At 51.5% G+C, this 27,530-nt stretch overlaps 1 protein-coding gene across 2 annotated transcripts; it reads right to left on the reverse strand.

The window, feature by feature from the left end:
* Positions 1–1,857: 1,857 nt before the first annotated feature.
* LOXL1 (lysyl oxidase-like 1) lies at positions 1,858–26,911 on the reverse strand. Of its 2 annotated transcripts, XM_006866502.1 has the most exons (7): positions 25,907–26,911; positions 25,738–25,876; positions 10,542–10,650; positions 7,493–7,630; positions 6,611–6,767; positions 6,024–6,119; positions 1,858–1,977 (listed from the first exon to the last, which is right to left on the reverse strand). In XM_006866502.1, the coding sequence occupies exons 1-7, from the start codon at positions 26,909–26,911 to the stop codon at positions 1,858–1,860; spliced, it is 1,764 nt and encodes a 587-aa protein (XP_006866564.1). The 2 variants fall into 2 exon arrangements, with proteins under 2 accessions (XP_006866564.1, XP_006866563.1); XM_006866501.1 differs by having other exon boundaries at positions 25,738–26,911.
* Positions 26,912–27,530: the final 619 nt, after the last annotated feature.

The raw sequence follows: 27,530 nt of genomic DNA on the forward strand, positions 1-27,530 counted from the left end.
GCTCAGGCCAGCTCCCAGAAGTGGTCTCATGAACTCTCATGGGCTCAGGACCCAGTCTTAGGCACAACGCCCTCCCCAGACCCTGGCTCCCAGATTGTTTCCCATGTCATTACTAGCAGAGGCCACTGCCTAGAAGTATTTTCTTTCTTGTTTTTTACTAATTCAGTACTTAAAAAAAAAAAAAAAAAGCCTCCCCTTTCCTCTTTAGAAACATGATGGAACCCACAGGCGTCAGCTCCATGGCCTTTCTGGGTAAGCTCTGTCGGACTTCCTGAGCATGCTGGCCCGGCTGCTGGCTTGTGGTCAGGGTCACAGAGCTGCTCTAATAAACCCTTTCCAAACACTTATGTAAAGGGCTCAGAGGAAGCGCCTTGGCCTGCCCTGCCGCCCACAGGCCCCAGGGGAGCCAAGAAACAGCCCTGTTTCTTGTGTCTAGTCAGCTGAGGGACTTTACAACAAAGGATGCCCACAGCACTACCTGGGAAATTCAGTGCTGTTTCCTTCTACCTTTCCCAGATGCAGGAAGGTATAGGTACAAGGTTTGTATAGTAGATTTTGACAATGGACAAGTGGTCTCTGCCTCCCATAGTCCCCCATTCCCTCACTTTCTCATTCTTCCTTCCTCCTTCTCCTTCTCTAGAATTGCCTCCCTGAAAACCTTCACTGAATGCTAAGTAATAATGAGACAGGTCCAGGCAGTGGGAAGGAAGGGTCCTGAGACCCAGTCTAAGAGCCCAGCTCCCAGAGTGAGGTAGGGGTCAGTAGTCCTAACGCACTCTGTAACCCGGACATTTTGTTATATAATTTCTGTACTGAACTCAAGACCATAGTTCTCACTTCTAAATATTCATGGGGCTTGTGAGCCAATAGCGCAGTGGTAGTAGCCAAGGTTGAACAGACATCTCTAAATGGGCCCTGACCTTAGTTAAACATTGAGCCTTGAACTGCTTAGACTAAACCCTGATCCTGGTCACTTACTGAGTCCTGACTTGATTGACTGAGAACTGACTCTGTTCAGACTGAGCCCTGATCCTGGTCAGACTGAGCCCTGATCCTGGTCTGACTAAGCTTTGAACTTAGTCATAGGCTAAAGTTCTCCTATCTTTCAACTACTCATAAATATATACTTTTAAGGAAAGATGCCTCTCTGGGTCTCAGAATCTCCAGTTTTTGTTTTGTTTTGTTTTTTTGGAAAGGAGTTGCTTTGACTTTAGCAAACATTTAAAATCCACACTGAGTGGGGTGGGGCTCCTTTGTGTGCATGTAAACAGGGGGTCCCTTTGCAAAGTACTTCCTGCAGGGAATTGGAGAGTGACTGAGCCCATCTGAGGTAGCCCTTGCTGAGAGGCTGACCAGTTTATTAGCTTCATCTTCAAAGGAGGCCTGGGGATAGGGACAGCTCATTACAACCCACATGGCTTCTAATCTAGAATGCTTAATTTGGCCCCCTGGTAATGATACTGTTATCACTGCTGCCATTTATTAAGCACACCGTGTACCAGCCCCTAGAACACACAGAAGTCCGTCCTTTCCAACCTCACCACAGGCCTCTGTGGGAAGTACCTATCTTAGAGTTAAGAAAAGTAGCGAGGACATCTCAGAACTAGGAAGCAGAGCCTATGTGCTCCACCAAATGGTGCAGCGGGCATCCACTGGAGAAACCTTAGCCCCCGAATCAACACCCTTTAGACTGAGCCTCATCACGGGCTCTCAGCATGGGTAAGGCTCTTTCTGTATCCAACTGCAGCTCTACTGGGCCACCAAGGTGACCCAAGTGCAGTGTCTTCTGGGTTTGCCGTGGCTCCTCCCACTCCCCAGCCAGGAAAGGGGCAGGGCAGGGAAGGTGGTGGTAAGCACTTACTGGACAATTTTACAGTTTGTTGTAGAAACATAGCGACCTGTATAGTGGATGTTGCATCTAACTACGTTGTTGGTGAAGTCAGACTCCAAAACAATGTACTTAGGGTTCACATGCACCTATGGGAAGAAGGGACAAAGAGAAAAGGGATTTAGTTGGAGGTGCGGAGTTCATATCACCTGGAACCTTGGAAGGTGGTGGAGACAGACAGACACAGAGGAGGTATGGAGAGAGGGAGACACAAGACACTAAGATATAGAAAGAGAGCCAGGGAGAGATGCAGAGAGACAAGAGAGGAAAGAAGAGACGGCATGTAGTCTAAACATTATCAGGGCTCCTTCAGAGAAGAGCTGAGGTGTCCACAGAGCTACTGCCTGTACCAGGACCTGCCCTGGTCACTCAGGGACAGAGAGGCTGAGTTCTGCTCCAGAGGACACGGTTGTGACTAAGGGGTTGAGCAGGGATTGAGTGCCTCACTTCTCCAACTATGAAGCTCCCTCCCTCTAGCTGGCCCACTGAGGGCCTGTCGGATGCCAGTAGTTGGCATGTCCTGTCTTGGAACTCAGAGACCCCTGACATTCATTGAGATGATGGGCCCAAACTCTACCTGTGGAATTTATCTGAAAAGGAGCTGTTAGGTCATGTAGTGGGTTGGATAGTATCCCCCAATTTCATATCTACCCAGAACCTCAAAATGGGACCTTAACTAGAAATAGGGTCTTTATAGGTACAATTAGTTAAGGATGGACCCTAGATCCATCAACTAATATCCTTATAAGAAGAGACGAGGAGACAGACAGATACATAGAGAAGAAGGTCATGTGAAAACAAAACAAAACAAAAACAAAAACCAGGGAGAGACTGAAGTGATATGTCTACAAGTAAGGAAGTCCAAGAATTTCTGGCAACCACAAGCGAGGAGAGAGTAATGGGATTGTCTCTCCCTCAGAATCTGCAGAGGGAACCAGCCCTGCAGACACCTTGATTATGGCCTTCTAGCCTTCTAAAGCGTGAGAGAATAAATTTCTGTTGTGCTAAGCTAGCCAGGTTGTAGTAATTCGTTACAGCCTAGGAAACTAACGAGGATCCCTGGTAGCACAGTGGATTAGGAGTTGGGCTGCCAACTGCAAGGTCATCAGTTTGACTCTACCAGTTGCTCCTCAAGAGAAAGGTGAAGCTCTCTGCTTCCGTAAAGATCTGTAGCCTCAGAAACCTTTCATAGGCTCAACATGTACCACCACCACCAGAAAATGAACTGAGGACATAAGAAAGTCTTTTAAATGTTGGCTTAGTTGGGGTGAAGCCTTCTTGGGTTAGGGTTCAGCTTTATGTGCACAACATTTAAGGACAGATGTATCTGTATTTTGCCCATTCTTCACTTATCAACATAGTTAGGTTCCAAAGACCAGGTGGTATTTTTGTTGTTAAGTGCCATCGAGTCATAGTGACCATGTATAGAGTTTCCAAGGAATGGCTGTTGGGTTTAAACCACCACCCTTGCAGTTATCAGTCTAGTGCTTATGCTAAAGTGCCACACCCGGACTCCAAGACCAGGATGCTATTGTTGTGCTAAGCTACCCAAGTCAGTTCTGACTCAGCAAACTTGTATAGGGTTTCCATGAATGGCTGATGGGTTAGAACTGCCAACTTTGTATTACCAGTCCAGTGTTGATCTTACAGAACCTCAGCTCAAGACTCATCCAAAACCAGGTCTGTTGTTGTTGTGAAGTGCCATCAAGTCGGTTCTGACCCATAGCGACCCTGTGTAGGGTTTCCGAGGAGCAGCTGGTGAGCTTGAACCGCCGACTTCTCAGGCTTTGCAGTCTCGGGCATTAACCCATAGTGCCACACCAGGTAGTTATGTGAAAATTGTTATTAGGCAAAAATAAAGGATGACCACCACATCAGATCACAAAATGAAGGATGACTAGGAGGGGGTTTCAAAAAGTTGGTGGAAAAATTCCATTATCATTTCACCCCATCTTTCCACCAACTTTTTGAAGTCCCCTCCTACATCATTATGTAACTGCCAAATTTCATCATCACATAACTGCCAAATTTCATCATCACATAACTGCCAAACTACTGAGGATCATGGCCCAGTCAAGATGACATGTAACTTTAACCATCACAGCCAGCTTTACTCTTGCCTCGCACCTTCTTGGTATTCATTACTGTCAACTGTATGGTGTTAATGCACAAAATAGTTTGGACAGTATATTTTTTACTTTTGTAGTAAATGCAAAATGTCAGATAACGAGACGGTTGATAAGTGAGGAGTGTTGTTGTTGTTGTTAAGTTCCATCGAGTCGGTTCTGACCCATAGTGACCCTGTATAGGGCTTCCAAGGAGCAGCTGGTGTGCTTGAAACACTGACCTTGCAGTTCAAACTGACTTTGCAATCCAGCACATTAATCCACAGCGCCACACCAGGACTAGGTAGCATAGTGGTTACAAATCAGGCTATGAACCACAAGGTCAGCAGTTCGAAATGACCAGCCGTTCCGCGGGAGAAAGATGAGGCTTTCTGCTCCCGTAAAGATTTATAGCCTCAGAAGCCCTGTACAGGGTTGTTATGAGTAGGAACCGACTCCACAGCTCATAACCACCACCACCAGATACTCCTCAGGAGCCCTGGTGTGGCACTGTAGGTTAATGTGCTGGACTGCAAGGTCAGTGGTTCAAGCTCACCAGTCGCTCCTTGGAAACCCTATACAAGGTCACTATGGGTCAGAACCGACTCGATGGAACTTAAAAACAACAACAACACTCCTCACTGACTTGATGGCACTTCACAACAGCAGACACTCCTTAAGAGCAGGCACTGTGTGTTACTTGGTTTGTAGTCCTAGCTCCTAGAACTCAGGGGGCCTTCAGACATGCTTGAGGGCTAGATGAATGAGGGGAGAACAGGACTACACCTGACGGGGCAGAGCTCACATGAGTCTGTTGGGGAGGTCTCAGGAGGGACTGCACAGTTAGTTCATTGTGTTTTTTTTCTTTCTTTCTTTTTTTTAAATTTTTTTATTAAATGTTTTTATTTTGGATTGAGTGAAAGTTTACAGAGCACATCATCAGCTTCACATTCAACCATTCATATAGCTTGTTTCAATACATTGATTATTATCCCCTCCATATATCATCAGTTTACAGTGTTTCTCTCTATCCTCTTTAGCTTTTTTTTTTTTTGGATGGGGGGGACTTGGCTTATTGGAATTTACAGTCTCGGCTTTTAGGGAAGGTTTTTACATTTGTCTGTGGATATCCAGGGCTCATGTATGAGATTACTAACAAGCATTACTGAATAATCAGATGAGGGACAGTTTGCTATGTCTACTAGGTGGCTAAAGTCTGATCCTCAGAGCCTATGGTTTGGACGGTCAACAATGCTTGGGCCCACAGGGTCTTGACCTCCTGACTGGGTCTGCACGGTCTGCATCAGATTCCTCCTTATTTATTGTTTGTTTAAAGTTCATTGTGTTTTGAATGCGGCCTTCCCAGCAGCCTGTGTCTTATGCCCAGCTTCCCTGCTCAATCTCGCCTGAACTTCTGTGTAGAGTGGGGCCAAGAGAGCTGGAAGAATGATCATCACCTTCACTTTCCACCTGCATTGAGGAGGCTGAGATTCGACTTTTCCAGGTAGATCATGACAACTGGGTAGCCATACAACCTGCAGAGTTGGGCCAAGGTGGGCTGTGTGTCTGGAACATGCTTTTCTACCTGTTCCTCCACCGAGGAAGGGGACGGAGTGGGCACACACTATAGCAGGAGGGATTCAGGTTCAAGGGACTTGGCCACAGAAGTCCTCAGCTTTGCAAGGGTCACTGTGGGGGAACTGAAGGCTCCTCTTGGAGAAGGCTCAAAAAAGCCTGCCTTGCCTGGAGGCAGGGAGATGGGCCACCTGAACTTTCCAAGTCCTCCCTTCCTCTCGGTTCCTTTATCATTTAGAGAAGACAGAGTTTCCACTTCCTTCCACACTACCAACTCGGGCCGAAGATTCCCAAGTGTCTTTATGGAAAGAGAGGCTATGCTACCATGGGTTGATGCCTCCGTTCATCAGCTGGGGTTAAGGAAACTTGCCCAGAAACTGAAGCATATTTCAGGACTGGGGACCACTGAGCATGCCCATTTGGTTGCAGGAAGTGCTCCAGCCCAGGAGACCCACCTTGAGGATGTAGTTCCCAGGCTGCACATCGGTTATGTCGATCCACTGACAGTCGATATCTGCATTGTAGGTGTCATAGCAGCCTGGGCTCAGGCCCTGGGGAGAGACACAGAAGGAGAGGCTGGGGTGTAGCCCATCCCCCAGAGCCGTTCCATGCCCACCCTCACTGGGAAGCTGCTCAGGGTGGGTTCTGCTACCTTCCTAGGCCCATTAGATGGATGGATGAGGAAGAAGCGAGAGAATAGTCAGCTGTATGGGATCAAATGAAGGAGAGAAGGGTGTTTGGATTGAGAGTGGATAGATGGACAGACATTATACGGATGGAGATGGACTGATGGAAAGGCATATTTGGGTAGATACGTGGGCAGAGGGGACATCATGCCATCTAGACTTTGTCAGAATATTCCTTTCTCTTCATGAGCAGACTCCTATGGGCAGGATACACGGGTGGGGGCAATCCCAGCAGGGCCTCAGGGTGCCCTAAGGAACCTCGCTTTGACTGGAGTGACCCTGGTGTTGTGCTTCTACCTCCAGGCAGGGCTTCGCCCCCAGTGGTCCCGCGTCCCCCATCCTGCCTCTGCCCCAACCTGGGTATGAGAGGTGCATGCGTAGCGCTTGAGGTTGCCGAAGTCGCAGGTACTGTCCTCCAGGCAGAAACTGGCCTTGTGACCTTCAGCTACCTTCTTGCCTGTGGCTGCATCCAGTAGGTCATAGTGGCTGAACTCGTCCATGCTATGGTAATGTCTGGGAGGTGGGGTACGAGAGGGGCGAAGAGGAGATAAGAGCCCAGTCACCATGGGCCTCCCATCCTGTTCCACCCTGAGATGGGCCCAAGTGACCCTGCTGGGACACAGCTCCTGGCCAGCCTGGATTCTTCGGTCTAGTTTGCGCTCCCCACCTAGCCAAGCTACCCCAGAAGCGCTCCTCTCCAGTGCTCCTCACTTCCGTTTTGGGTTTCCCACCTGTCTTGGCCTTCCTTGGGCAATGCCCTATATTCCATCCCTGATCAAGATGGCAAAACTTCATCCCGTGTATTTTGGAAACATCATCAGGTGGGACCCAGTCCCTGGGAAAGTAGAGGGTCAGCAAAAATAGAAGACGACCCCAATGAGATGGGTTGAGACAGTGGCTATAACAATGGGTTCAGCTAGAAAACAACTTTGAGGCTGGCACAGAACCAGGCAGTGTTTCGTTCTCTTATATATACGGTCACAAGGAGTCAGAACCAACTCAACCACACCTAATAACAGCAACATCAAGACGGATACACCCATGCCCCACCTTCCAGCCCAGAGTTTAAGGCTTCTCCTAGAAAGTCCTACCCCAGTGACAAGGACCCGGGGTCTTCAATAAGCACTTGCACTTCATGGCACTCTCACGGCATAGGGAGGCAGATATCGAATCCCAGAACCAGAGGCTGGCTGACTGCTCTGCCCCCCAATCCCACCCCCACCCCCACCCCCACTCACTGGTGACAGCTGTGCCATTCCCAGGTATGCCGGGGCCGGTTAGGGAGGAAGTCGGCTGTGCCCTGGTTCTTGACACGTTGGGGGAAACGCAGCAGCACCCGCACGTCATAGTCAGTGGCCTCAGGGGCATAGGCTGTGCTGTGGAGACAGGTGGGAGATGAGTGAGCAGGGTTTGTGGGACAGTGACACCAAAGCCCTGAATGGGCTGATCAGCCCCCAGCCCCAGGCTCTTGGCCTCTGGTCTTGGTTCCTCATCATCCCTCATATCTGGCTCCTCCCCAGCAGCTGGGACTCTGGTCTCTGCCTACCCTCTTGACCTTCTGAGAGTCTCCTCATCCCTCGTTTTTGGCCTCTACCATGGAGTCTCCCAAAAGCAGGTGTCCATCGGGCCAACGGTGACCTTCTGGGGGCCCCTGAGTCCTGCAATTGACTCTCAGCTGGAGACAGCCCCTTTGAAGTGGGGAACAGACATATTAAAGTCTTTAGAGATTTTATTTTCCAAAGTAGCCCCCTATCCTGGACAGTCTAATAAATTTTCCTTCCTGCACCAGAATCCTAACTATTGACCAATATGTGTCATGTTTTGCATGTGGGCATCAAATCAGACACGATCTCCTCAGTGTCAAAGCCTCTTCACTTTCCTGGTCCTGTCACATACCCTGGGCTCCAGCTTCACACACAGGCCCTCAAACAGGCTCAGCTCTTTCCCTGACCCAAACTTCTGCCCAAGCAGCTCACGCCATCTAAAACTCCAATGCTCACCCAACCTCCTAGGCCCAACTCAGATCACCCTCCTCCAGGAAGTCTGTCCTGACTGCACCCCTTAGAACCAACCGTGCTGCCTGCAGCATACCCTGGCACCATACATGTCCTGCACTGGGCCCAAGGGGACTGTGTACTCAAGCCTGAGATTTGCACCTTTCCATTCAGGGAGCATAGGTCTGGGGCAGACTGCCTGCTGACATTCATGTGCTGACCTCTAATGTCTAACTGAGACGTGCCCTGTGAGAAGGGCAGAGGGAAGAGAGAGGAATGAGGGGAGGAAGAGAGGTTGCAACACACAGGTGTGCCAACAGGCTTCTCGCTGGCTCAAGGGCACTCCCCTGACACTCATTAAGGTCTGAGTCCCACGGTCAGAGGAAGGAGGTGGCCAGCTGTGGGGATTAGATCTCTCTCTGAGAAGATGTCTGGACAGCAGGCGGCTCAGACTCCTGTCTGCCAGAACGAAAAGCCCTCAGCCTGGTCTGGGGGAGGCCTGGAATCTGTCTGCGTCTGGTTGGAACAAAACATCTTCCTTTCATTTAAATCTTGCCCTTCTCTTCAGCACAGCACACCGTGGGAAACCAAACGGGTCGAGGTTCTAGGCCCAGCTTGGCCATAAACTTGTGGGAAGACTTGGAACATGTCCCTTTCCTTCTCTGGGTTCTGTGTGTATTGTGCAAACTGGCACCCGTTCATGGACCACACTTTAGAGGATCTTGGAGGGCCCTCCCGATCCAGAGTTCCATGTCTGCAGGTTTTCTAGGTCTGCAGTCCTGGGCCCAGTCTTCTCAGATACCTCAGTCCTTGCCAATCTCTCCCTTCCCACAGTTTCAGCCTGTGAACCCCTCGTTTCAGCTCTTATCTCATTCCATGTTGATTGGCTCTGTCACTGGGTCATGAGTGAGGGGCCACTCTGTGCAACCAGACAAGGAGACACCCCAGGGCAGAGGCCTTCTCTTCACCCCATCAGGAAGGTCATGTCAGGGCACACAGAATGTCCCATGAAAACGCAGTGATGGTTTGGCTTTGTCGCAAACTCCTCAAAACTGGATGGGCTGCATTAAGGCTGTCAGTTCCTCATTGCTGGAGGAATTATAGCAGGCACATGAAGCTCTCTTTCCAATGACAACAGAGATGACACAAGACCTGAATAAGCAGGCACACTGAGTGCTTTTCAAAGTGTGGCCCTTGGACCGGTGCCAGCATAGGCACTGTTGCTGGTCTGTGATGAGACCAAACTTGTACCAGAATGTAAACCCACCACCTTACTAAGCACACCGCTGAGTTCAGCTGACTTTGATTGTCTGATTGATTTTAAAACTGAAGCAAGATTTTCTCAATGAAGGAAGCAGTGAGTTGATTTGCATTCTGGTACAAGTTTCTTATCTTGTTACAGACAGGTAATGAACAGACGATGCTATTCTGAGTGGCTTTAGAGTAGAGGTTCTATAAATGAGAAAACACTGAAGTTCGCAAGGACTTCCTAGATACTCAAGAGTCAGGGTAAATAGCAAGTGTGGATATCAAAAGGAGCAAGTAATTACGAAAAATCGGTGCTTTCAAAACAGATGTTAACAAAAGAGGCCTCTAAGTGTAATTTTAACTAGTTCTCTTAGCACAGAGGGATGTCCCCAGAGCACATGCATTTGAGCAGAATATGGACTGTTAATAAATTGAGACGCAAGCTCGACGGGAGGCGGAATCACTCACAAACAATGGAGACTTGGCTGGGTTCCATTTCTGGGTTTGTGTATGCTGCTCTCCTCTTCTAGAGCCACATACAACCGAGGGCTCTTTGTCACCTGTGATTACTGCCCCTGCCATGTCCCAGACAAAGACAGCCCGGACCAAAGCCAGAACTTCCGTAATCTTGCTCTCTACCCAGAAAGTTTGTCCATCCTATATGGGTTCCCTAAGTCTTTGCCTTAGCACAGAAACCTAGACTCCTCACGAGGAAGCTTTTCGTTAGGCAGCTCTAACTGGAAAGTTTTCAGATGCTTTCACTGTTCCTCAGTGAAACTAATGGGCGCAGTAGACATCTTAGAGCTGGAATAAAGATAAAATGCTGAAGCAAAAATCAAATTCCTTGTACAGTGACATATGCAAAAACAGTCAGTAGTGGCTTGTTTCTCCCCTCTGGCTCCCCTGAGACAGGGAAGAGTCACAGATGATGAGGTCAAGGTCCTGAAAGACTCAGGCACTTGGCCAAGGTCATGCAGCTTACGAGCAACCTGGCTGTTCCTGGATGGTCTGTCTCAATGTTCTATGCTTCATCCTCAGCCCTTACCTGGCCAGACACTTCTCCTCTGCAGCACAGCGCAGGGAATACAGGTGGGCTCTCTGGACGTAAGTGGATGCTTGTACATAGTTGGGGTCTGGGACCAAGTCAGGGAGACCTGGAGTGGGAAGGAGGAGAGAGAGAGAGAGGATGACTATGGCATTGGAAGGGGTCAGGTTGACCAGTGCTAATGCCCGGAGGCTTCTCCCAGCCCCAAATACCCTTTGCCATTCTTCTTCTATGTAAGCTGTCCCCTCCTCTAGGAAGCCTCCCCACCAGAGCTAGGTGTGTGATTTGGACCATCCCCTCTGGGTGCTTGGTCATGGGTTCCCATGTGGCTGGATGAATTCAGAGCTCCAGGATTGGGGAAACACTGAGACATCCTGGAAGAGCTGGGACAGGATCAAGACCTGGGAGACGGGGCAGATTTCAGGGAGCCAGAGTGAGGAAAAGGGGGACAGCATGAACAAGGGCCAGAAGCCAGGGCTGAGAGAAGCAAGACCTTAATTCCATGTCCTCTGGCCCTTTGCTCCTGTCACCCCACCCCTACCCCCTACGTATGTATGAGCCACCAAGAGAGAACTGGGCTTCTGGCCCAGAATGGGTGGAAGAAGGCTCTCCGGCAGAGCCAGGTGAATTTTGGTCGGCAGCAGTTGGAGATGGCAGGAAGGGAGGGGCTGGAAGGAAAACACTTTCTCAACAGGCTGCTGACAGCGGAGGATCCTCAACTGGGCGCCCAGCCCGACCTTCTCAGGACTCCCCTCTTCCTGCCAGGGGCCCCCCGGACCTGACCACACCCTTCCCTGTCTGTATCCTTTACCCCTGACCAGAGAGAGGGCCTGACTCTCTCCCTTGCTGGACCTAGAGTCAAGCTCCCTGGGGAAGGCTGGAGACCATTGCAGCCCTTGGGCTGTGTCAGAGCTGGCCTGCACTCCACTCCCCATGAAAGAGTTGGTCCACATAATTAGGAATATGCAGAAATCAAACTCAGGAGTCCAGAAGACCCCTTTCTGCATTGAATAAAGGCACAATTATCTTAACACTGGGAGAGGTGGGCCAGCAGGTGAACAGGGGAGACTCCAGAGCCCGGACTCTATCCCACCTCAGCCATTGACAGAGATTGGGCCTGGGTATCTAAGTCGCTTCCTCTCTCAAACCTCAAGGATTCGGGGAGGTAAATGATAGATGAGGGTGAAATGAGGTTGAAATTCCTCATGTTCTGCTCTTGGGAGTCAGGGGGAGGGGGAGGGCAAGGAATGGGATGGGGGATGGGGAGGGGAGAGCTTGAGTCATTTAGACACTCTTCCAGCCCCTTCCCCTTGCTGCCAAAACCATTTCTTGTCAGTGTTAGGTTCAGAGATGAGGCAGAAGAAATGAACGCTGACTTTGAAGGCTTTGACAGAAGCATCTGCCTGCACTCCAAGCTGCCACCTCACACCACACACCTTGGGCTCCAGACTTTGGCCTTGTTCTCCCTGGGGCCCGGGCCTCCTGGGGGTGGGGTGGGGGGGTGGGGGTGGCTGGTCCAGACAGCCAGTGTGATCTCACCTACTCGGAATGAAGTGGCAGCTTGGAGTACAGGGTGGGTGAGGATGAGGTGGTTCCTGGCTGATAGGGGACGTCTTGGCAAGCCCAGGCCCAATTACCCAAGCCCCCAGGAATGCCTGCAGTCATTTCCATAGGGTCCTCAGGCCCTCAAAGAAAGAGGCCACCTTGGTGCCAAGCTGGGAGTTAGTTCTCACTCGGTCTTGGGCAGCCTCTGGGGAAGAGGGAGGAAGAGGGCACATCCCCATTTACCATCATCTAAGTAAGTGCCTTTTCTCAGCAACAAGTCAGGGTTGGGTCAGCTGGGCCTGGAACCTCCTGGGACCCAGCATTCAGCCCCAGACAGCCTGCCTCCCCGCCTAGGCCCAGTTTCAATAAACACTGCACAGATGGCTCCGCAGAACTGTTCTGGCCCAACCCTGCCTCTCCAGGCCACTCCATGAGCTGGCTGTGCAGTCCAGGGAAGCTGGAAGGGCCAGATGAATAAGAGGCCAGGGTCCTCAGGGACATTTCTAGCCTCCAAACGTGCACACAGAGTAAGCTCTGACCCTGGTCACACACCGAGCCTTGACCCTGGTCACAGATTTAGCCCAGTTCCTGGTCACACACTGAGGCCTGATTCCTGCCAAGAACTCCGAGTCTCGGACTCACTGCTGTGTGTCCACAGATGTGCTAAACCTTTGTGCTTAAAAACAAAACAAAACAAAACAAAAAAACACTAAACGGAGTTGCTTTGACATCATCAATTCTTTTTTATTTTAACTGAGTGAGGTGGGCTTTTTTTGTAAACTCTAAATGGTGGGGGGTCTACAAAGGCAAGAAATGACTGGCTTACAATCTTTCAAGAGGGAACCTAGATCCAGAAGGTATGGAGGAAGGTAGAATCTCCACTGAGTAGTATCCAATCTGTCTAGGAGGGACTGATGAAAGGAAATGCAGATAGGTCTCTTGTGATAAAAGGGTGAATAATTGTTACCAGGACTGATTGTGAAGGTTGTAAATGTAAAAGTAGACATTTTGTGGCAAGGAGGGGAGTGATTAACTTTGCAGGCTAGGAGCAGAGGTCCCTGGAACCATGCAGGGAGAAGAGCGGAGAGCAGGACCCTACCCAGAGAAACAGCAATCCCCAAGATGGAGGCAGAGATAATGATGTGGAAAGATGGAGCAGCTGGGACTCAGGACCCAGGGAGGGAGAGGGGAGTAGGCTTGTAGGATGTACCCTTTCGTTGATTGGTGATGCGTGGAGGGGATTGTAACCATGGCAATGAAATAATACACGATAGGATGAATGTAAAACTAATGTTCTCCCATGTAAACTATCACATAATTCACAATGTTGTTATGTGCCGTCAATTCACAATAAAACTTAAAAATAAATAAATAAATAAATGCCTGGCCAGATAAGCACTGGACCGCAAGGTTGGTTTGAACCACAAGGCTGGTGGTTCAAACCCACCGCTGCTCCTTGGCAACCCTATACAGAGTCACTATGAGTCAGAACCAACGTGACGGCACTTAACAACCACAATGCCACAGAGAGGAGCCCTGGTAGCACAGGAGGTTAATCATTGGGTTGCTAACCACAAGGTCAGCATCTCAAACTCATTATCTGCTCTGCAGGAGAAAGATGAAGTTGTTTACTCCCACAAAGATTGATAGTCTCCAAACTCCTAGGAACAGTTCTACACTGTCCTAGAAGGTTGTTGTGAGTCAGAACTGGGATGGGTTAATGCTGTAAAGATGGGGTAGGCATTTGAAGGGTACCCACGTGGGGAGTCAGAAGACAATCTGATAGCCTGGGGTCTCTGGGCCCAACTGGAGACCTGAGCCTGGCTCTAGATATGGTTAAATTCTCCACTTACTGTTAAATTTCAGGATCAGGTGGGCACCCACTGCCTCGGTCAAGCAAGCTGCTCCAAAGGTTAATGCCTTAATACATGACTATTACCACCATCCACACACATGCTCCAAGCCCTGCTTCCCCAAGACACCAAGATACCCCATGTCTTTGGATGTGCTGGAGGGAATGGGGTCTCAGAGAGGGCAATGAATTTGCTCAAGGTCATACAGTGAGTTGAGGTAGCCCCAGGGGAAACTCCCAGGTTCCAGCCGTCCTCCAGGACCTTTTTCTGTCATTATTCTTTTTATTAAAATCAACATTTTGAGTTAATACCTACACATAGCCAAATTCATAGATCTTAGGTAGACAGTTGGGTAAATTTTGACAAATGTACACACTCATTTAACTATCATCACCATGACACTATATTGTTTCCAACACCCCAGGATATCCTTTCCTGCCCCTCAGCAGTCAGTCTTTCTGCCCCCTTCCACCTTTCCAGGCCACCAATGATCTGTTTTGTAATCACCATCAATCGTTTTGCCTCATCTAGAACTCCATATAAATGCTATGACTTCCATCATCATGTCATTATTTTTGTTCCACTATCTCTGAGCTTCCTGTGACTCCCCAGCTGCCCCTCACCATCACCCCCTCCCCACTGCCCTTATTGGTCTGGGAGGCAGAAGCTCTGGGAAGTTCAGATCAGGTTTGGGACCCCCTACCAAACGTATTGCTTTGGGCAAATCTGCTGCACAGGAACTTTTTAAAGTATTGAAGAGCAGAGATGTCAGCTTGAGGACTAAGGTGCGCCTGACCCAGGCCATGGTGTTTTCAATAACCTCATATGGATGTGAAAGCTGGACAGTGAATAAGGAAGATTGTAGAAGAATTGATGCCTTTGAGTTGTGGTGTTGGAGGAGAATACTGAAAGTGCCGTGAACTGCCAAAAGAACCAATAGATCTATTTTGGAAGAAGTGCAGCCAGAGTGCTCCTTGGAGGCCAGGATGGCTAAGCTTTGTCTCTCATACTTTGGACATATTGTCTGGAGGAAACAGTCGCTAGAGAAGGATGTCATGCTGGGTAAGGTGGAGGGTCAGAGAAAAAGAGGAAGACCCCTAACAAGATGGATTGGCCAGGTGGCATAATTGATGGACTCAAGTGTGGCAGCGGTAGTGAGGTTGGCCCAGGATCGGACATTGTTTCTTTCTGCTGTGCATGGGGTCACTATGAGTCAGTTCCGACTCGATGGCACCTGACAACAACAACAACAACCAAGGTCCCAGGGTAGAGTGGCCTCCTCTCTCAGCTGGTATGTTTTTCCAGGAAGGAACAAGGCCTTCTTCTCCCAGCCTGCTCTCCCAGGGGGCTTTCCATCAGCAAGCAGGCCTGCAGACTTGGGCTCTTGGCTCCCTCCTTCATCATACTCATCAGTCTTGGGTGTGGAGGTGGAAGGCTGTATGATGCTGGGAAGGAGATGAGGGCAGGCTTGAGTGGAGGACTGTGGGATGTAAGGGCAAGGATGTCGTTCTGCTGTTTCTGGCTTGTGGGATGGTCAATGTTAGGTGAAGTCCAGTTATACCCAGACCTGTGTGATCACCCCCATCCTAAGACGTGTACATTTTAAAGAATGATCCTGAAGACAGGGTAATGCTTATTGGAAAGGCCGAGGGACCAGTGAGGGATGCCAGTCAGTCACAGGGATGTCATTTTGAGAAGGGTCTGGGGTCTCTTATCCACCATGTATAATCTCATCTAGCCCTTGACCCTGCAACTGGAGACTATAAGGTAGGTTCCAATAAAAACATCTCCCAGAGCCTCCCCAGTTTCCTAAGTGCAGAGAACAGAATTCATCACAATTCTTGCTTCAAGCCAACTACCCATTATCACTGGTCTCTGCAAGGTTCCCCCTCCTGTCTTATTTACCTTCATCCCCACACTCCTGATCTGTACACATGTCCTTGAACATTTGTGTATCTGTAGAAAACTTGCTGTGCATCTTGGGTGCGTATATGTTTTAGGGGGACCCTGAATCCACAAATGGTTAAGAAATCAGAGCTGTTAACTGAAATGTTGAGTCCACTCAGAGGCTCCTCAGAAGAAATGCCTGGTGATCTACCTCCAAACTATTGAAGCCATTATAACCCTATGGAACACATTTCTACTCTGACAGATGGGCTCCCCATGAGACATAATCCGCTGTTTTTCACATTTTTCATGTGTGTGTTTTTAACCATGCACACGAGATTGCCATATAGTTCTTGTTCTTTTTCTTGATCTGTTTTTTTTAAAGTCTATGTAAGTGTTTAAGATGTATTTACCTACTTCATTGCTTGTTGCTAAATAGGATTCCTCTGTGACCGTCTGCCATGCCCAAGTCTATCCAGTCTGCTGGTGGTGAAGCCTGATAAGATGCGTGTGCACGTTCCCTTGTATACTTGGTGATGTTGTACATCTAGCACCCTTTCTAACCCCTGGGTTCCTTCCAGTCCCATTCAGCTCTCTCCCAAGCCCCAGCTCCAAGAGCAATGGGTCTGACCATCCAAAGGTCAGGCAGATGGCCTTGCTCAGGGTACACAGAGAGGCCTTGGTCACCATCAGTGTCCTGCCTTCTGCTCCCAGTAGGAGCCTCTGGGTGGATTCAAACCTCCAACATTTCAGTTAACAGCTCTGATTTCTTAACCATTTGTGGATTCAGGGTCCCCCTAAAACATATACACACCCCAGATGCACAGCAAATTTTCTACAGATACACAAATGTTCAAGTACATATCTATGGGTCAGGAGTGTGGGGATGAAGGAGTCTACTCCGGCACAGAGCTTCTTTGTGACCCTGAGTAAACCTAAGCCCTCTTTGGGCCTCAGTGGCCCCATGTGTTCAGTCTAATTGCAGGGAAAGGTGAATTGGGCCCCGAGGCTGTTCCACAGGCAGCAATGGATTTGAGGGTGATCTCTTAGGTCTTGGCTGGCTACGCCAGACCCTCCAGGGCAGTAAAGACACAGGCCTGGGCTCTGAATTCTTGCTCAGGCCAGGGATCCAGGGCCTCTCCACACTGACTCTTGGGGTCCAATGTGCTCCACCCCTGTCCTCCTGCCCCAATTTGGGTTGGAACGGAGGGCAGCAGGAACCTAGGTCAGCAACTGTCTTTCCCTTCCTGGCAAACCCTAGCTGGTGCTTCTTATGGGTAAGATTTCAGCTGGCCAGTTCCCCATCCTGTCCACTTTCTTCATTGTACAAGTCCCTCCCCTTTCTTAGGCTTACTTTCCCATCTGGACAATGGGGAGCTGGACAGACTGTTCTTCTGCACCGGTTTGAAGGATCAATAAACACTTGGAGATTAAAATAATTTGGGGAGCTATTTAGTTCATTTCCTAGCCTTGGGCAAGAGCTGGAGCCCTCTCACAACCTCTACAGATCTGGCTTTCTCAGTCAGGAAATTCTCCCACCCTCTGACCTAAATCCTTCCTGCTTCATTAGGAATCTGCTCCCCCCTGCTCAGTGGAGTGCTGGAAGCTGCCCTGGGAGGAGAACCCTGTGGTTACATTCCTGCCCACTCTGCCCACATCATCACCTGTTTCCCTCTCGGTTTCCCCTTTCCTGTGTGCTCCATAACCATGTCTCCTTCAGAATCTTTCCTCCCAAGCTGTCTGCTCATGAGAAGCAGATGATGGAAAATGGAATGCAAAATAGCCCTAATCTCTGGAGTGCAGGACTGGAGAATAAACACAGGCCAGCAGGAACCCGTCAGTCTGTTGTGAAATATGTGCTGAGTGGGGCTAGTGAAGCCCAAACTTCAGAGGAGCTCCCAGGTGGGGAGAAAGCAGAAAGCACTCCAGAGTGTTGCCTGGAATAAACATGAGCCAGAGAGGGCCTCCAGGGCTGGAGCTGACAGCTTCTCAAGCCCCACATAATTATCATCTAATAATCAGGACATTAGATTATCAGCACCATCAGGCCCTGTGGTGCCACACCTGGTTGGTGAGCCAGCAGGCGAGAGGGCTGTAGAATTCACTTTGCTTCATTAAGAAGCGGAGATCCCATCCTAGACCAATGAGATATGGTGGCTGCCACGCTGGTTCCAGAACCTTCAATGGCTCCCCACTGCCACAGAATCAAGTCCAGACTTCTCAGGTGGCAGCTAAGGCATTCCACGGTCTGCTCAGTCCCTTCCAGATTTATTCTTTATTCCACAGCACACCCCCACTGGTTCAACTCGCAGCTTCTGACCCCATGCTGCCCTAGAATCCTGTGTTTCACATATACATGCGCACACGCCTCTCAGTCCTCATCGTCCCTCCCCATGGCTGCACATGTCTGTCACCCACACTGGACACAGACTCCAATGGTAGTGACTGCCTTCCTCCTCATGTCTGCAGGGCAGGGCTCTGCTCAATAGAGTTAACCACCCAGAGAGCATAGGGAGGTCAGCTACCTTCTTTTGACAAGCCTTTTGCTGCCACCGTGAGCTTCCTGCCAGTGTGAAGGCAGCTCCTGCCCTTCCTCAGTGCCCACAACCCTCGAGCTATTGATGCTCGAGCCCTTCAGACCTTTCGCAGTGACCTGAAATTGTTCTCTTTCTCAATCTTTCCATCTCAGTGGACGGCAACTTCATTCTTCCAAGCTGCACAGGCCACAGGCCTCTGTGTCTTCTCTGAGCCCTCTCTTCTCTCACATCTCCCATCCAACCCCTCAGGAAATCCTGTCAGCTCCACCTCCCAGATAGATCCTGAATCTGACCTCCCTATGCCCCCATGACCACTGCCCATTCCCCACACTGCAGCTGAGAGGTCCTGTTGAAATGCTAGGTGCTGGTTAGCCGTGACGCCCCAGTGCACACCTAGGTCCTGGGTCCTCTCCGACCTGTTTCCTATCACCCCCATCTCTTACCCTGTTCTAGTCACACAAGAACACATTTGAAAATGCCAGGCATTTCCTACCCCAGGGCCTTTGCACTGGCCATTCTCTGTCAGGAATGCTCATTCCACAGATAAGTGCCTGGGTCACTCATTCATCTCTTTCAAGTCTTGGCTCAAAGGAGGTCCACCATGACCACTTTTTGTAAAAATTGCAAGACCCTCTGCCCCTCCTCCTGGGCTCCTGATTTCCCTTATCTATTGTGATCTCTTTCTTCTATTATTTGCCTGTCTCTAATGTGGTGTGGCGCTGTGGGTTAATGCGCCGTTTGAACTCTAAGATTGGCGGTTCAAGCTCACCAGCCACTCCTCAGAAACCCTATCCAGGGTCGCTATGGGTCGGAACCGACTCGATGGCACTTGACAACAACAACAACAATGTTCACGGAGCCCTGGTGTGGTGTTGTAGGGTGTGCGCTGGGCTAATAACTGCAACATTGGCAGTTCAAAATTACAGTCGCTCTTGGTAACCCTATAGGTTACCAAGACCGTTAGGAGCTGGAACTGACTCGATGCCAAATAATAACAACGCTTGTGGGTTATACATAAAAAGACAAGACCCATAAAGGTAAGAGTTTTGACTGTTTTCACAAATGAATACCCAGCTCTAGAATAGAGACCAGAACTTAGCAAGACAAGCACTTTGATGAATGGACGAATGTCCTCCTCAGTTGAGAGTCCCTGAGGGCAGAGGCTCCACCTGCTACACACTTGCTGGCCCAGCTCTGAGTGTGCAGCAGGTGCGTGTCAGAGAGGTGAGAGAGAAGCATCCACTCCCAGTTCAGGGCTGATACCTGTACGGCCAGCCTCAGCATGTCTGCACCCCACCAAGGGTCTAGATGAACACAGGCTTTATGATCGCGTAGAAGCTGGAATTGATCCCTACAGTCCTTTCCTTTGAAAGAAGATTACCTGGAGGGTTGGAAAACCCCCAAAGCAGGGGGAGGGATGGTTTGTTTCCTGAAGATTGGGTGGTGAGGACCTCTCTGGTGTCACCTTCCTCACCAGAGTCCCTTCCTACTCTGATGTTCTTTCCCCCACCCCTAATCTTCAGGTGATATGAAAATGCCTATTTTCCCAGTAAGCCAAGGAAAAGGGACCCAGGCCCAGCCCTTCCCCTGAATCCTGAAGCCAAACAAAAAGGGTCTCTTGCTCCAGCTGCCTGTGGCCAAGAAGGGTGAGGTTAGAATCTGGGGAGGGGACAAGCCAGAGCTTCCCATTCCAGGCTCCGAAGCCCCATGTTCTCCCACAGGAATGCCGGGCACAGGAATTGGAAGCAGGTGCGGGTTGCTGGGCGGACCGCCACCTCCTCTCTCCCTTCCTCTCCTGCCCATTCCAGTTACTGCCCTGGGGAGTTTTCCATTTGTTTTTGGCATGGACAGGAGGTGGGGTGGACTCTGGCTGGGAGCTACTGGGGAGGGGCCCCCATTCTGAGACCAGACAACATGGATGCCCCTGGGGTCAGGAGAGGGGTGGGGGGAGAGGGCCTGGTTTGGTCAGGTTTGGTGCCATTAAGACCCTAATGACTCCCCACCCTGCACCCCCACAACTTCAAAAGACTGAAAAGATACTTGTATACTATTGGGAATAAGTTAGACAATGTTCATTAGGTTAGGTAATATAGCTGAGATTATATTTGTTGTTATAAGTGCTGTCAAGTTGGTTCCGACTCATAGCAACTCTGTATAGGGTTCTCGAGGGGTGGCTGGTGAGTTTGAGCCACTGACCTTTTGGTTCAAACTGACCTTGCAGTCTAGCGTATTATCCCATAGAAAAAGAGATTCCCAAAAGATGCGTCTAATTGGAGACAAAAATCTAAATTTTGTTTTTTCAGGGGGTTTACACTTGAGGGAGGAATCCTGGTGTGGCACTGTAGGATAAAGCACTGGCCTGCAAGGTCAGTGGTTCAAACCCACCAGTCGTTCCTTGGAAACTCTCTACAGGGTGGCTATGAGTTGGAACCGACCCCACGGCACCCAACAAGATCTGAGGGAAGCAATGAGCACAGAGAGATGGGTGACAGAGAATGACAACCCCCCTTCCCTGGGGCAGGAGCAGGTGAAGTTGAGGGTTGTTAGGGGAAGAGACAGTCCGTTTAGCCTGAGCTTAGCCACTCAGTAACTCAAAGACCGTGTGAGAAGGATTTGACTTCTCTGAGCCAGCTTCCTCATCTGTACAACAAGGAGGATCGTCTGATCCACTTCATAGGTTGTTGGGTATTAAATGGGAAATGCTTAGCATAGTAACTGATACACAGAACTCTCAGGTTTCTAGGAGTGAGAATCGACTTGCTTCTGACTTTATTATTATAACTATTATTGACAATAGGTGTTTCTTCTTACGAGAATGATTCAGTCTGAGGCCAGGGGCCAGAGGAGGATGCCTGACATCAGGGTGAGAGGAGGAGACAGGAAGTCTGCCTGTTCATTCACCAGTGACCCTAGACTGCTGGTCAGGGACTCAGGAAAAAGACCCAGATCCCTCTATCCCTACAGCTCACTCAAACTTCTAGCCTCAATTTCCTCAGCCTGAAATCTCCATCTCTTTCTAAAGGAACAATCTTAAGAACTTCAGGGCAGGGAAGAGCGGGGGCTGAAGAGATTCAAATCCTGGCTCTACCAGTTACTACTTCTGTGACCTTGGGCAAGTTGCTTAACCTCTCAGGGCCTCTGTTTCCCCATCTTCAAAATAGGGCTAAGAGCAGTACCTACCTCATGGGATTGTTAAGAGAATTATGGGCCTCTAACTGGAAGGCTCCAAGGATAGTATCATACAGAGAGCAAGCACAATATTCAAAAACAAAACCCACAGTTGTCGAATCAATTCCAGATCATGCTGACCCTATAAGACTGGGTAGAACTGTCCCATAGGGATCTTTATGGAGGAGTCCTGGGGTGGCGCTGAGAATAATGCACTGGACTGCAAGGTCAGTTTGAATTGCAAGGTCGATGGTTCAAGCTCACCAGCCGCTCCTCAGAAACCCTAAACAGGGTGGCTATGAAGACTGGACAGCACTTTACAACAACAACAACAACAATCTTTATGGAAACAGACTGCCACAGCTTTCTCCCACTGAGTGGGTTCGAACTGCCAACTTTTTGGTTCACAGGTGGGTGCTTCAACCATTGTCCCATAAGGACTTATCTAAGCATATATGTTGTAGTTAAGGGCTGCCTAGTTGTGTATAGGGAGATGTGCCCACGCGGCTATGAAGGCCTGAGAGAGGAAGGCGGAGGATAGGAGGAGGGAAGAGGTGTTCCAGGTTCTGGTGTGGTAGGTTAAGGCATTTCGATTTTGTCTGAGGGCCCTGGGGAGCCACAGAAACCTCCTGAGCTGGGGAGAAACATAGTCAGCACATGCTGGAGAGGGAGACAGAGGCCAGGAGACCAGGGGGGAGGCAGCTGCAACTCACTCCTGGCCCCTGCCTGGCTGTGTAAGGACAGGGATGGAGGACACATGCCAGGCAAAGCTGGCTCAGTGTCCAGAGATGCCCAGGCAGATGGCCAGGCAGCCCACTCCATGTTACCTTCATGGGATTGTCAGAATGGAGAATCAGGTCAAGGTGGGAGGAAGCCCTAGAAGGAGGACAACAGAGTTCTGGGGCTGGGGGAGATCTTACTTGGTACTGAGACCACCAACTCAGAGAAACTGAGGCTGAGGGAGCTGGGGGCTGCCTGTAACAGAGGCTCAGTGGGAACTGGCACATCCCGAGGGCACACTGGGCCTGGGAGGCAGATGACCACCCTCCAGGTCTCCCTGCAAGGTCCTTTCTGGGCCTGTTTCCAACTGTCATCTTTTCCAGTGTTGTTCCGCAGTTGCAGACAATGGTATTACAAGAGGCCTTGGGTGGCAATGGGGAGGAAGAAATAGGGTTCAGGACAGGCACTTGGAAACCACCACAACATGGAGGGCTGTGGGTGGTGCTCACATGTGTTTGGTGTTGTGAGGACACATCCACGCCCACACATTCACGCAGGCTGCCAGCGCCCAGCCTCAGACCCCTTGGTGAGAGGCCAGGAGGAATGAGGTCAGTCTCAGGGAATCCATCCTGGGCTCCCACACCAGGCCTGGGGGTCTGATCTCAAGCACAAGTCTTGGCCTTTCCTGGGCTGGGATTTTCCATAGCCTAGGCCTAGAGGTGGGGAGGGGGAACCAATGATGGGGGGAGACGGTATTGCTCCCCCTTGTGAGCCCCAGACAAGCTGTCTCAGCCACTAGAGATGCCCAGGCAGACGGCCAGGCGGATGGCTCCACGTTACCTTCATGGGGTTGCCAGACTGGTGAATCAGGCCAGGGTGGGAGGAGGCCCTGGGAGGCGGGCTGTGGGCTTCTGAGGCTGGGGGGAGATCTTACTTGGCACTAAGACCACTAATGCCCTTCTACCGTACAGACCATCACCTCCAAAACTAGAGGAGGTTCCTTACAGCAATTCTTGGACCTCTGTGGGAAGTCCTTTCTGACTGAGGAGGTCCCCTCCTCTGGGTTCCCAGAACGCCCACTTGCCCAATCACAGCAGTGAGACGCCCCCCTCTGCTATGTGCTCTTCCAGGGCAGGGCTAGAGTTGATGCATATCAGCCCTCATGACCTGGCACTGAGAGTACTGCATTCAGGGGAGAAATGATTTGACCCAAAATGAACTCTGGGCCTCAGAGGCCTTGGTGCTAAGCACCAAGCACCCCCACTCCAGAAGCAGCTTTGCCCTGGCCCATCCCACGCTGAATTAAATGGCTCCCTTAAGAACTGACAGGCCAAAGAGGGTCCCTAGAAACCTCACTGGCCTGAAGCCCAGGCCTGGAGCTGCCAGCATCGTACTATGACATTTGAGGTCTCAGTCTTCTCCTCTGCTCCGGGTGGGGCCCTTCTGGCTGAACTCCACTCTGAGGTCTTGCATTCTAAGAAAAGATGCTACAAAAGTCTAGCCCCTTTTGGTTAAGATTCTAGGAGGAGTTGATGATTGGCTGTAACATACCCTGCTAGATGGATGCTGCAAGTACCTGGGGAGGACCAGCTGGGGTGGGGCCAGGGTAGGCAGGACAATGCATCCTTCCTTCACCCATCACATGCCTCCAGCCTTCTCCTGTCCTGACCGCCTGTAGGTGCTGAGAGTGGAATTCGGCACCCAACTCCAGTGCTATGCCTTGGATGTGAGGGATGGGTGCTACCAATGGGGGCACTCCTCCCCACTAGCCTTCAGCTCCAGCACATCCTAGGAAGGCAGGAGGACCCTCTGCAGAGTCCTGAACTAGAGTCAGCATGGCTTGAGACAGGCGGCACTCCCTGCTGGTGACAGAGGGCAAAGGCTAGAAGTGTCATGCCTGGGTCCCATGGGTCCCACAGGGTTCAGCCCTCACCTAGGGGCCTGGTGTAGTGATCTCAGTGGGGAACAGAGAATCATGGGTGGAGGGCAATGATTATGGCTTGAAAGAGGCAGATCAGGGATGGGATGTATATCCATGGAGGTTTAAGCGGAAGATCCTGACCAAAGCTGACTGTTTTCGACGGGAGAGGGGGCTCTAAGATAGCAGAGAAAGGGCAGTTAGCGTGCCAGCCATACCTCCGGTAGGCCCTTATCTCTGCTGCAATAGCCCCACGTGCTAACAGCACTGTGGAACTGCCCATCTGAGGAGTAAGAGCCACTGTCTTCTCCCGGGCAGATGGTTCGGGCCTATCCAACATGAGGTCATATCTTCATGTCCCATTCCCCTAAACAAGCCAGTTGGAAGCACATCCAGCTCACAGCTGTCTCCCGGGACTCTCCCTAGACCAGGGTGAGGGTGAGGAGAATGATACACTGGCCCGAGGTACAAAATTTAAGTTGGTGCCTAAAAACTCAGTAATGAAGATAAGGAAGATCTTAACAAAATGTTTTTTTTTAAAAAATCAAGACACAGGCAAACAAATCTGTGATGAACAAAATATCAAATTTTCAGATCAAGACAGGATCAGTATTACTAATTAGTTCTTTTGCCTTAGGCTCCAATGGGGTTTCACATAGCAGTTATTGATTCTATTTTAAATATTAGTATTTTGTTCATCATAGATATTAATTTTGCTATAAAAATAATATTGCATTTGATATTACTCATCATGGTTACTAAAGTTTTTGAGTGCCCCCTCTCTGCACTCTTTCTCCCCCACCAATGCATCCCAGGCCTCACTCCAGTTCCTTCCTTGCATCCTCCCCCTTAGGGAGCGCTAAGCCATCCAGCAAGTTGCCTAGCCTGGACCCCTGCCTGGGGCAGGAGCCTCCCCTCTAACCTCATGCCATTCAGACCAAGTTCACCTATGCCCAGGGATGGGGAACTTGCCACACTTCCAGAGACAGGCCTCATGCCCTTCTGACCCTAAGGTGTCTGAGGCTCCCTGCCTTGCCCTGTGAAGGGGCGCCTCCAAGGGTGGAAGATTTACTTGGAATGAGGGAGGCAGGGAGACCAGCTTCTTCCCTTTGTCCCCAGATGACCCTTGCCAAGTCAGGATGGCGCCTCTCCCAATGTCCAGCCAGGTCCTCCACCCCCTACCCACAAAGCTAGGGTCAGGCCCCAGGCCCCAGGGCAAATCCTGGCACCAATGATGTCTGTTGTTGTTTAAGTGTTGTTAAGTCTGGTCGTTTCCGACTGACAGCGACCCTGTACTTCCAAGGAGCTGCTGGTGACTTTGAACTGCCCACTTTGTGGTTCAAATCGACCTGAGGTCAAGTGCTTATCTGATGATGCCTGGAGATGGGGAATCTGGGAGGTGGGGCCCACTGGGACTGCTGGTTGTAGGGAGGGTGTCCTCACTTGCAGCTCAGCAGAGGCTTTTATGGAGGGAGGAGTGGTCTCCGCGCTCAGGGCAGATAGTTCACTAGTGAACAGGGGCAGACACTGAGGCCTCCGACACCGGGGCTCTGGGGCCCCATACTCACCGCGACCGTTCTGGTTGGGTCTGTACACGCTACCCACGCTGAGGCGGCCCTGCTGCGCGCCGTTCCGCTCCCCACCAGGCGGGGGCGTGTCCGAGCTGCGCACCGGCAGGTAGGGCGGCTCCAGCCCGCGGAAGGGAGGCTGGGGCTCTACCGGCCGCGGCTGCGGAACGTAGGCCTCGGGCTGCACGTTGGAGTAGGCCGGGTACCAGCCGAGGCGGGGGTCGCCTCCGTAGGCGCCGCCGTTAACCTGCGCCGCCGCGTCGGGGCTCGGGTCCGGGTAGGCCTGCTCGAAGCCGGCGGTGCCCTCGTGGTACAGGCTATGCGAGTAGCGGCGGTCCAGACCGTCGGGGGCCTGCGGCTGCGGCTGCGGCTGCAGCTGCGGAACGTAGGGCCTCTCCGGGGCCGGATAGAAGCCCTGGGCCGGGTACTCTGGCTGCTCCTCGGCGCCGCCGCCGTATTCCTCATAGCGCGCCCGGGGCTGGAAAGGGTAGATGACCCCCGCCGAGGCCACGGCCGCTGCCCCTGCGCCCAGGCCGCCTCCTGCGCCACCGCTACGGTAGTACACGTAGCCCTGGTCGTAGGTCCGCGTCGCGGGGTCGTAGTTCTCGTACTGGCTGACGAAGGGTGCCTGCGGGTAAGGGAACTGCTGCGGGAAGGAGGGCGGCTGGCGGTAGGTGGTGGCGAAGGCCGAGGCTGAGACCGAGGAGGAGGCGGAGCCCCCATGCCGTTGCTGGGAGACGGAGGTGCGGGCCCGGGCCATGCCGGTGCTGTCCCCGACGGCCACCTCGCGCCAATTGTCGGGCACCTGGCCGAAGCCGAATGGATGCCGCGCCTGGCCCCGCACAGTGTCCGAGCCGACGCGCCCGGGCAGGGGCAGCGACGGGGCCTGCCGGCGCCGGGGTCCTCCCTGGCTGCGCCGCCGCGAGGCCTGGGGGGCGCCCGCCAACAGCACCCGGGAACTACTCTCGGCACCCTGAGGCCCGGCCGGCACGTACTCTGAGCCCGAGTTGAGCAGGCTGTACACCTGCCCGTTGTTCTCCCACTGGATCAGCTGCCGCCAGCGCCCCGGGTCTGAGCCCTGCGCCCGCTGCGTCTGCTGCCCGCGCACTAGGAGGCAGAGGCAGGCACCCCACACTAGGGCCCCCAGCTGCCAGCGGAGCCGGGCCAGAGCCATAGTGGCCTCTCTGCAGAGGCCTGGTGAATAGGGAGGCTCTCAGGAGTGGCCTCCTGTGCGCACTTCTCTTCCCACAGCTTTGAGGACAGGATGGCTCCTTGCCTACCCCAACTCTAGCTTTGTCCATCCTGGCCTTGTCCCCAGCGGGACTGTTCCTCCGATGACAGCATTTCGAGGCCAAGGGGTCAGGGCAGGGTAGGGGCGGTGCCCAGGGCTGCACAAGGCTCTCTGCAGGGCACCGGTCGGGCAGGACCTCCTGGACCCTTACATGGCCAGCCCTGTACTGGCTGGTCTCTGGTCTGGCGCTTTCCCACTCTGAATGAATAAGCAACAGGCTGGGAGAGTTGGGAGGTTTCAGGCAGGCTGGTCTGCCTGCTGGGGCCTCCTCCGCGGGGCCCTATGGTCCGTCGGGTTTTAGCTATGTAGCATGTCCCACAGCTGCTAGGCTCTCTCAGTCCCTGGCCCGCCCGGCTAAGCCACAGACCTGCCTCTGAGGAAAGGAATGAGGCAGGGAATAGGCCAGGGCCTCTGGGGACTCACACCTGGTAAGTGGGGCCCGGATGTTAGCACCATCCTGCCCATTCCTTTCTTTGGAAAGACCAAGACCCACCCAGCATCC

Source organism: Chrysochloris asiatica, unplaced genomic scaffold (genome assembly GCF_000296735.1).
Source record: "Chrysochloris asiatica unplaced genomic scaffold, ChrAsi1.0 scaffold00092, whole genome shotgun sequence".
Classification (NCBI taxonomy): Eukaryota; Metazoa; Chordata; class Mammalia; order Afrosoricida; family Chrysochloridae; genus Chrysochloris; species Chrysochloris asiatica.

Bases quoted from the DNA above. Each gene is read 5' to 3' on its own strand.
- LOXL1 (XM_006866501.1), bottom strand. From the start codon at position 26,911: ATGGCTCTGGCCCGGCTCCGCTGGCAGCTGGGGGCCCTAGTGTGGGGT. The intron at 7,631-10,541 runs GTAAGGGCTGAG...CTGTCTCCACAG, and splicing joins GAGGAGAAGTGTCTGGCCAG to CACAGCCTATGCCCCTGAGG. The intron at 6,768-7,492 runs GTGAGTGGGGGT...CCCACCTCCCAG, and splicing joins GAATGGCACAGCTGTCACCA to ACATTACCATAGCATGGACG.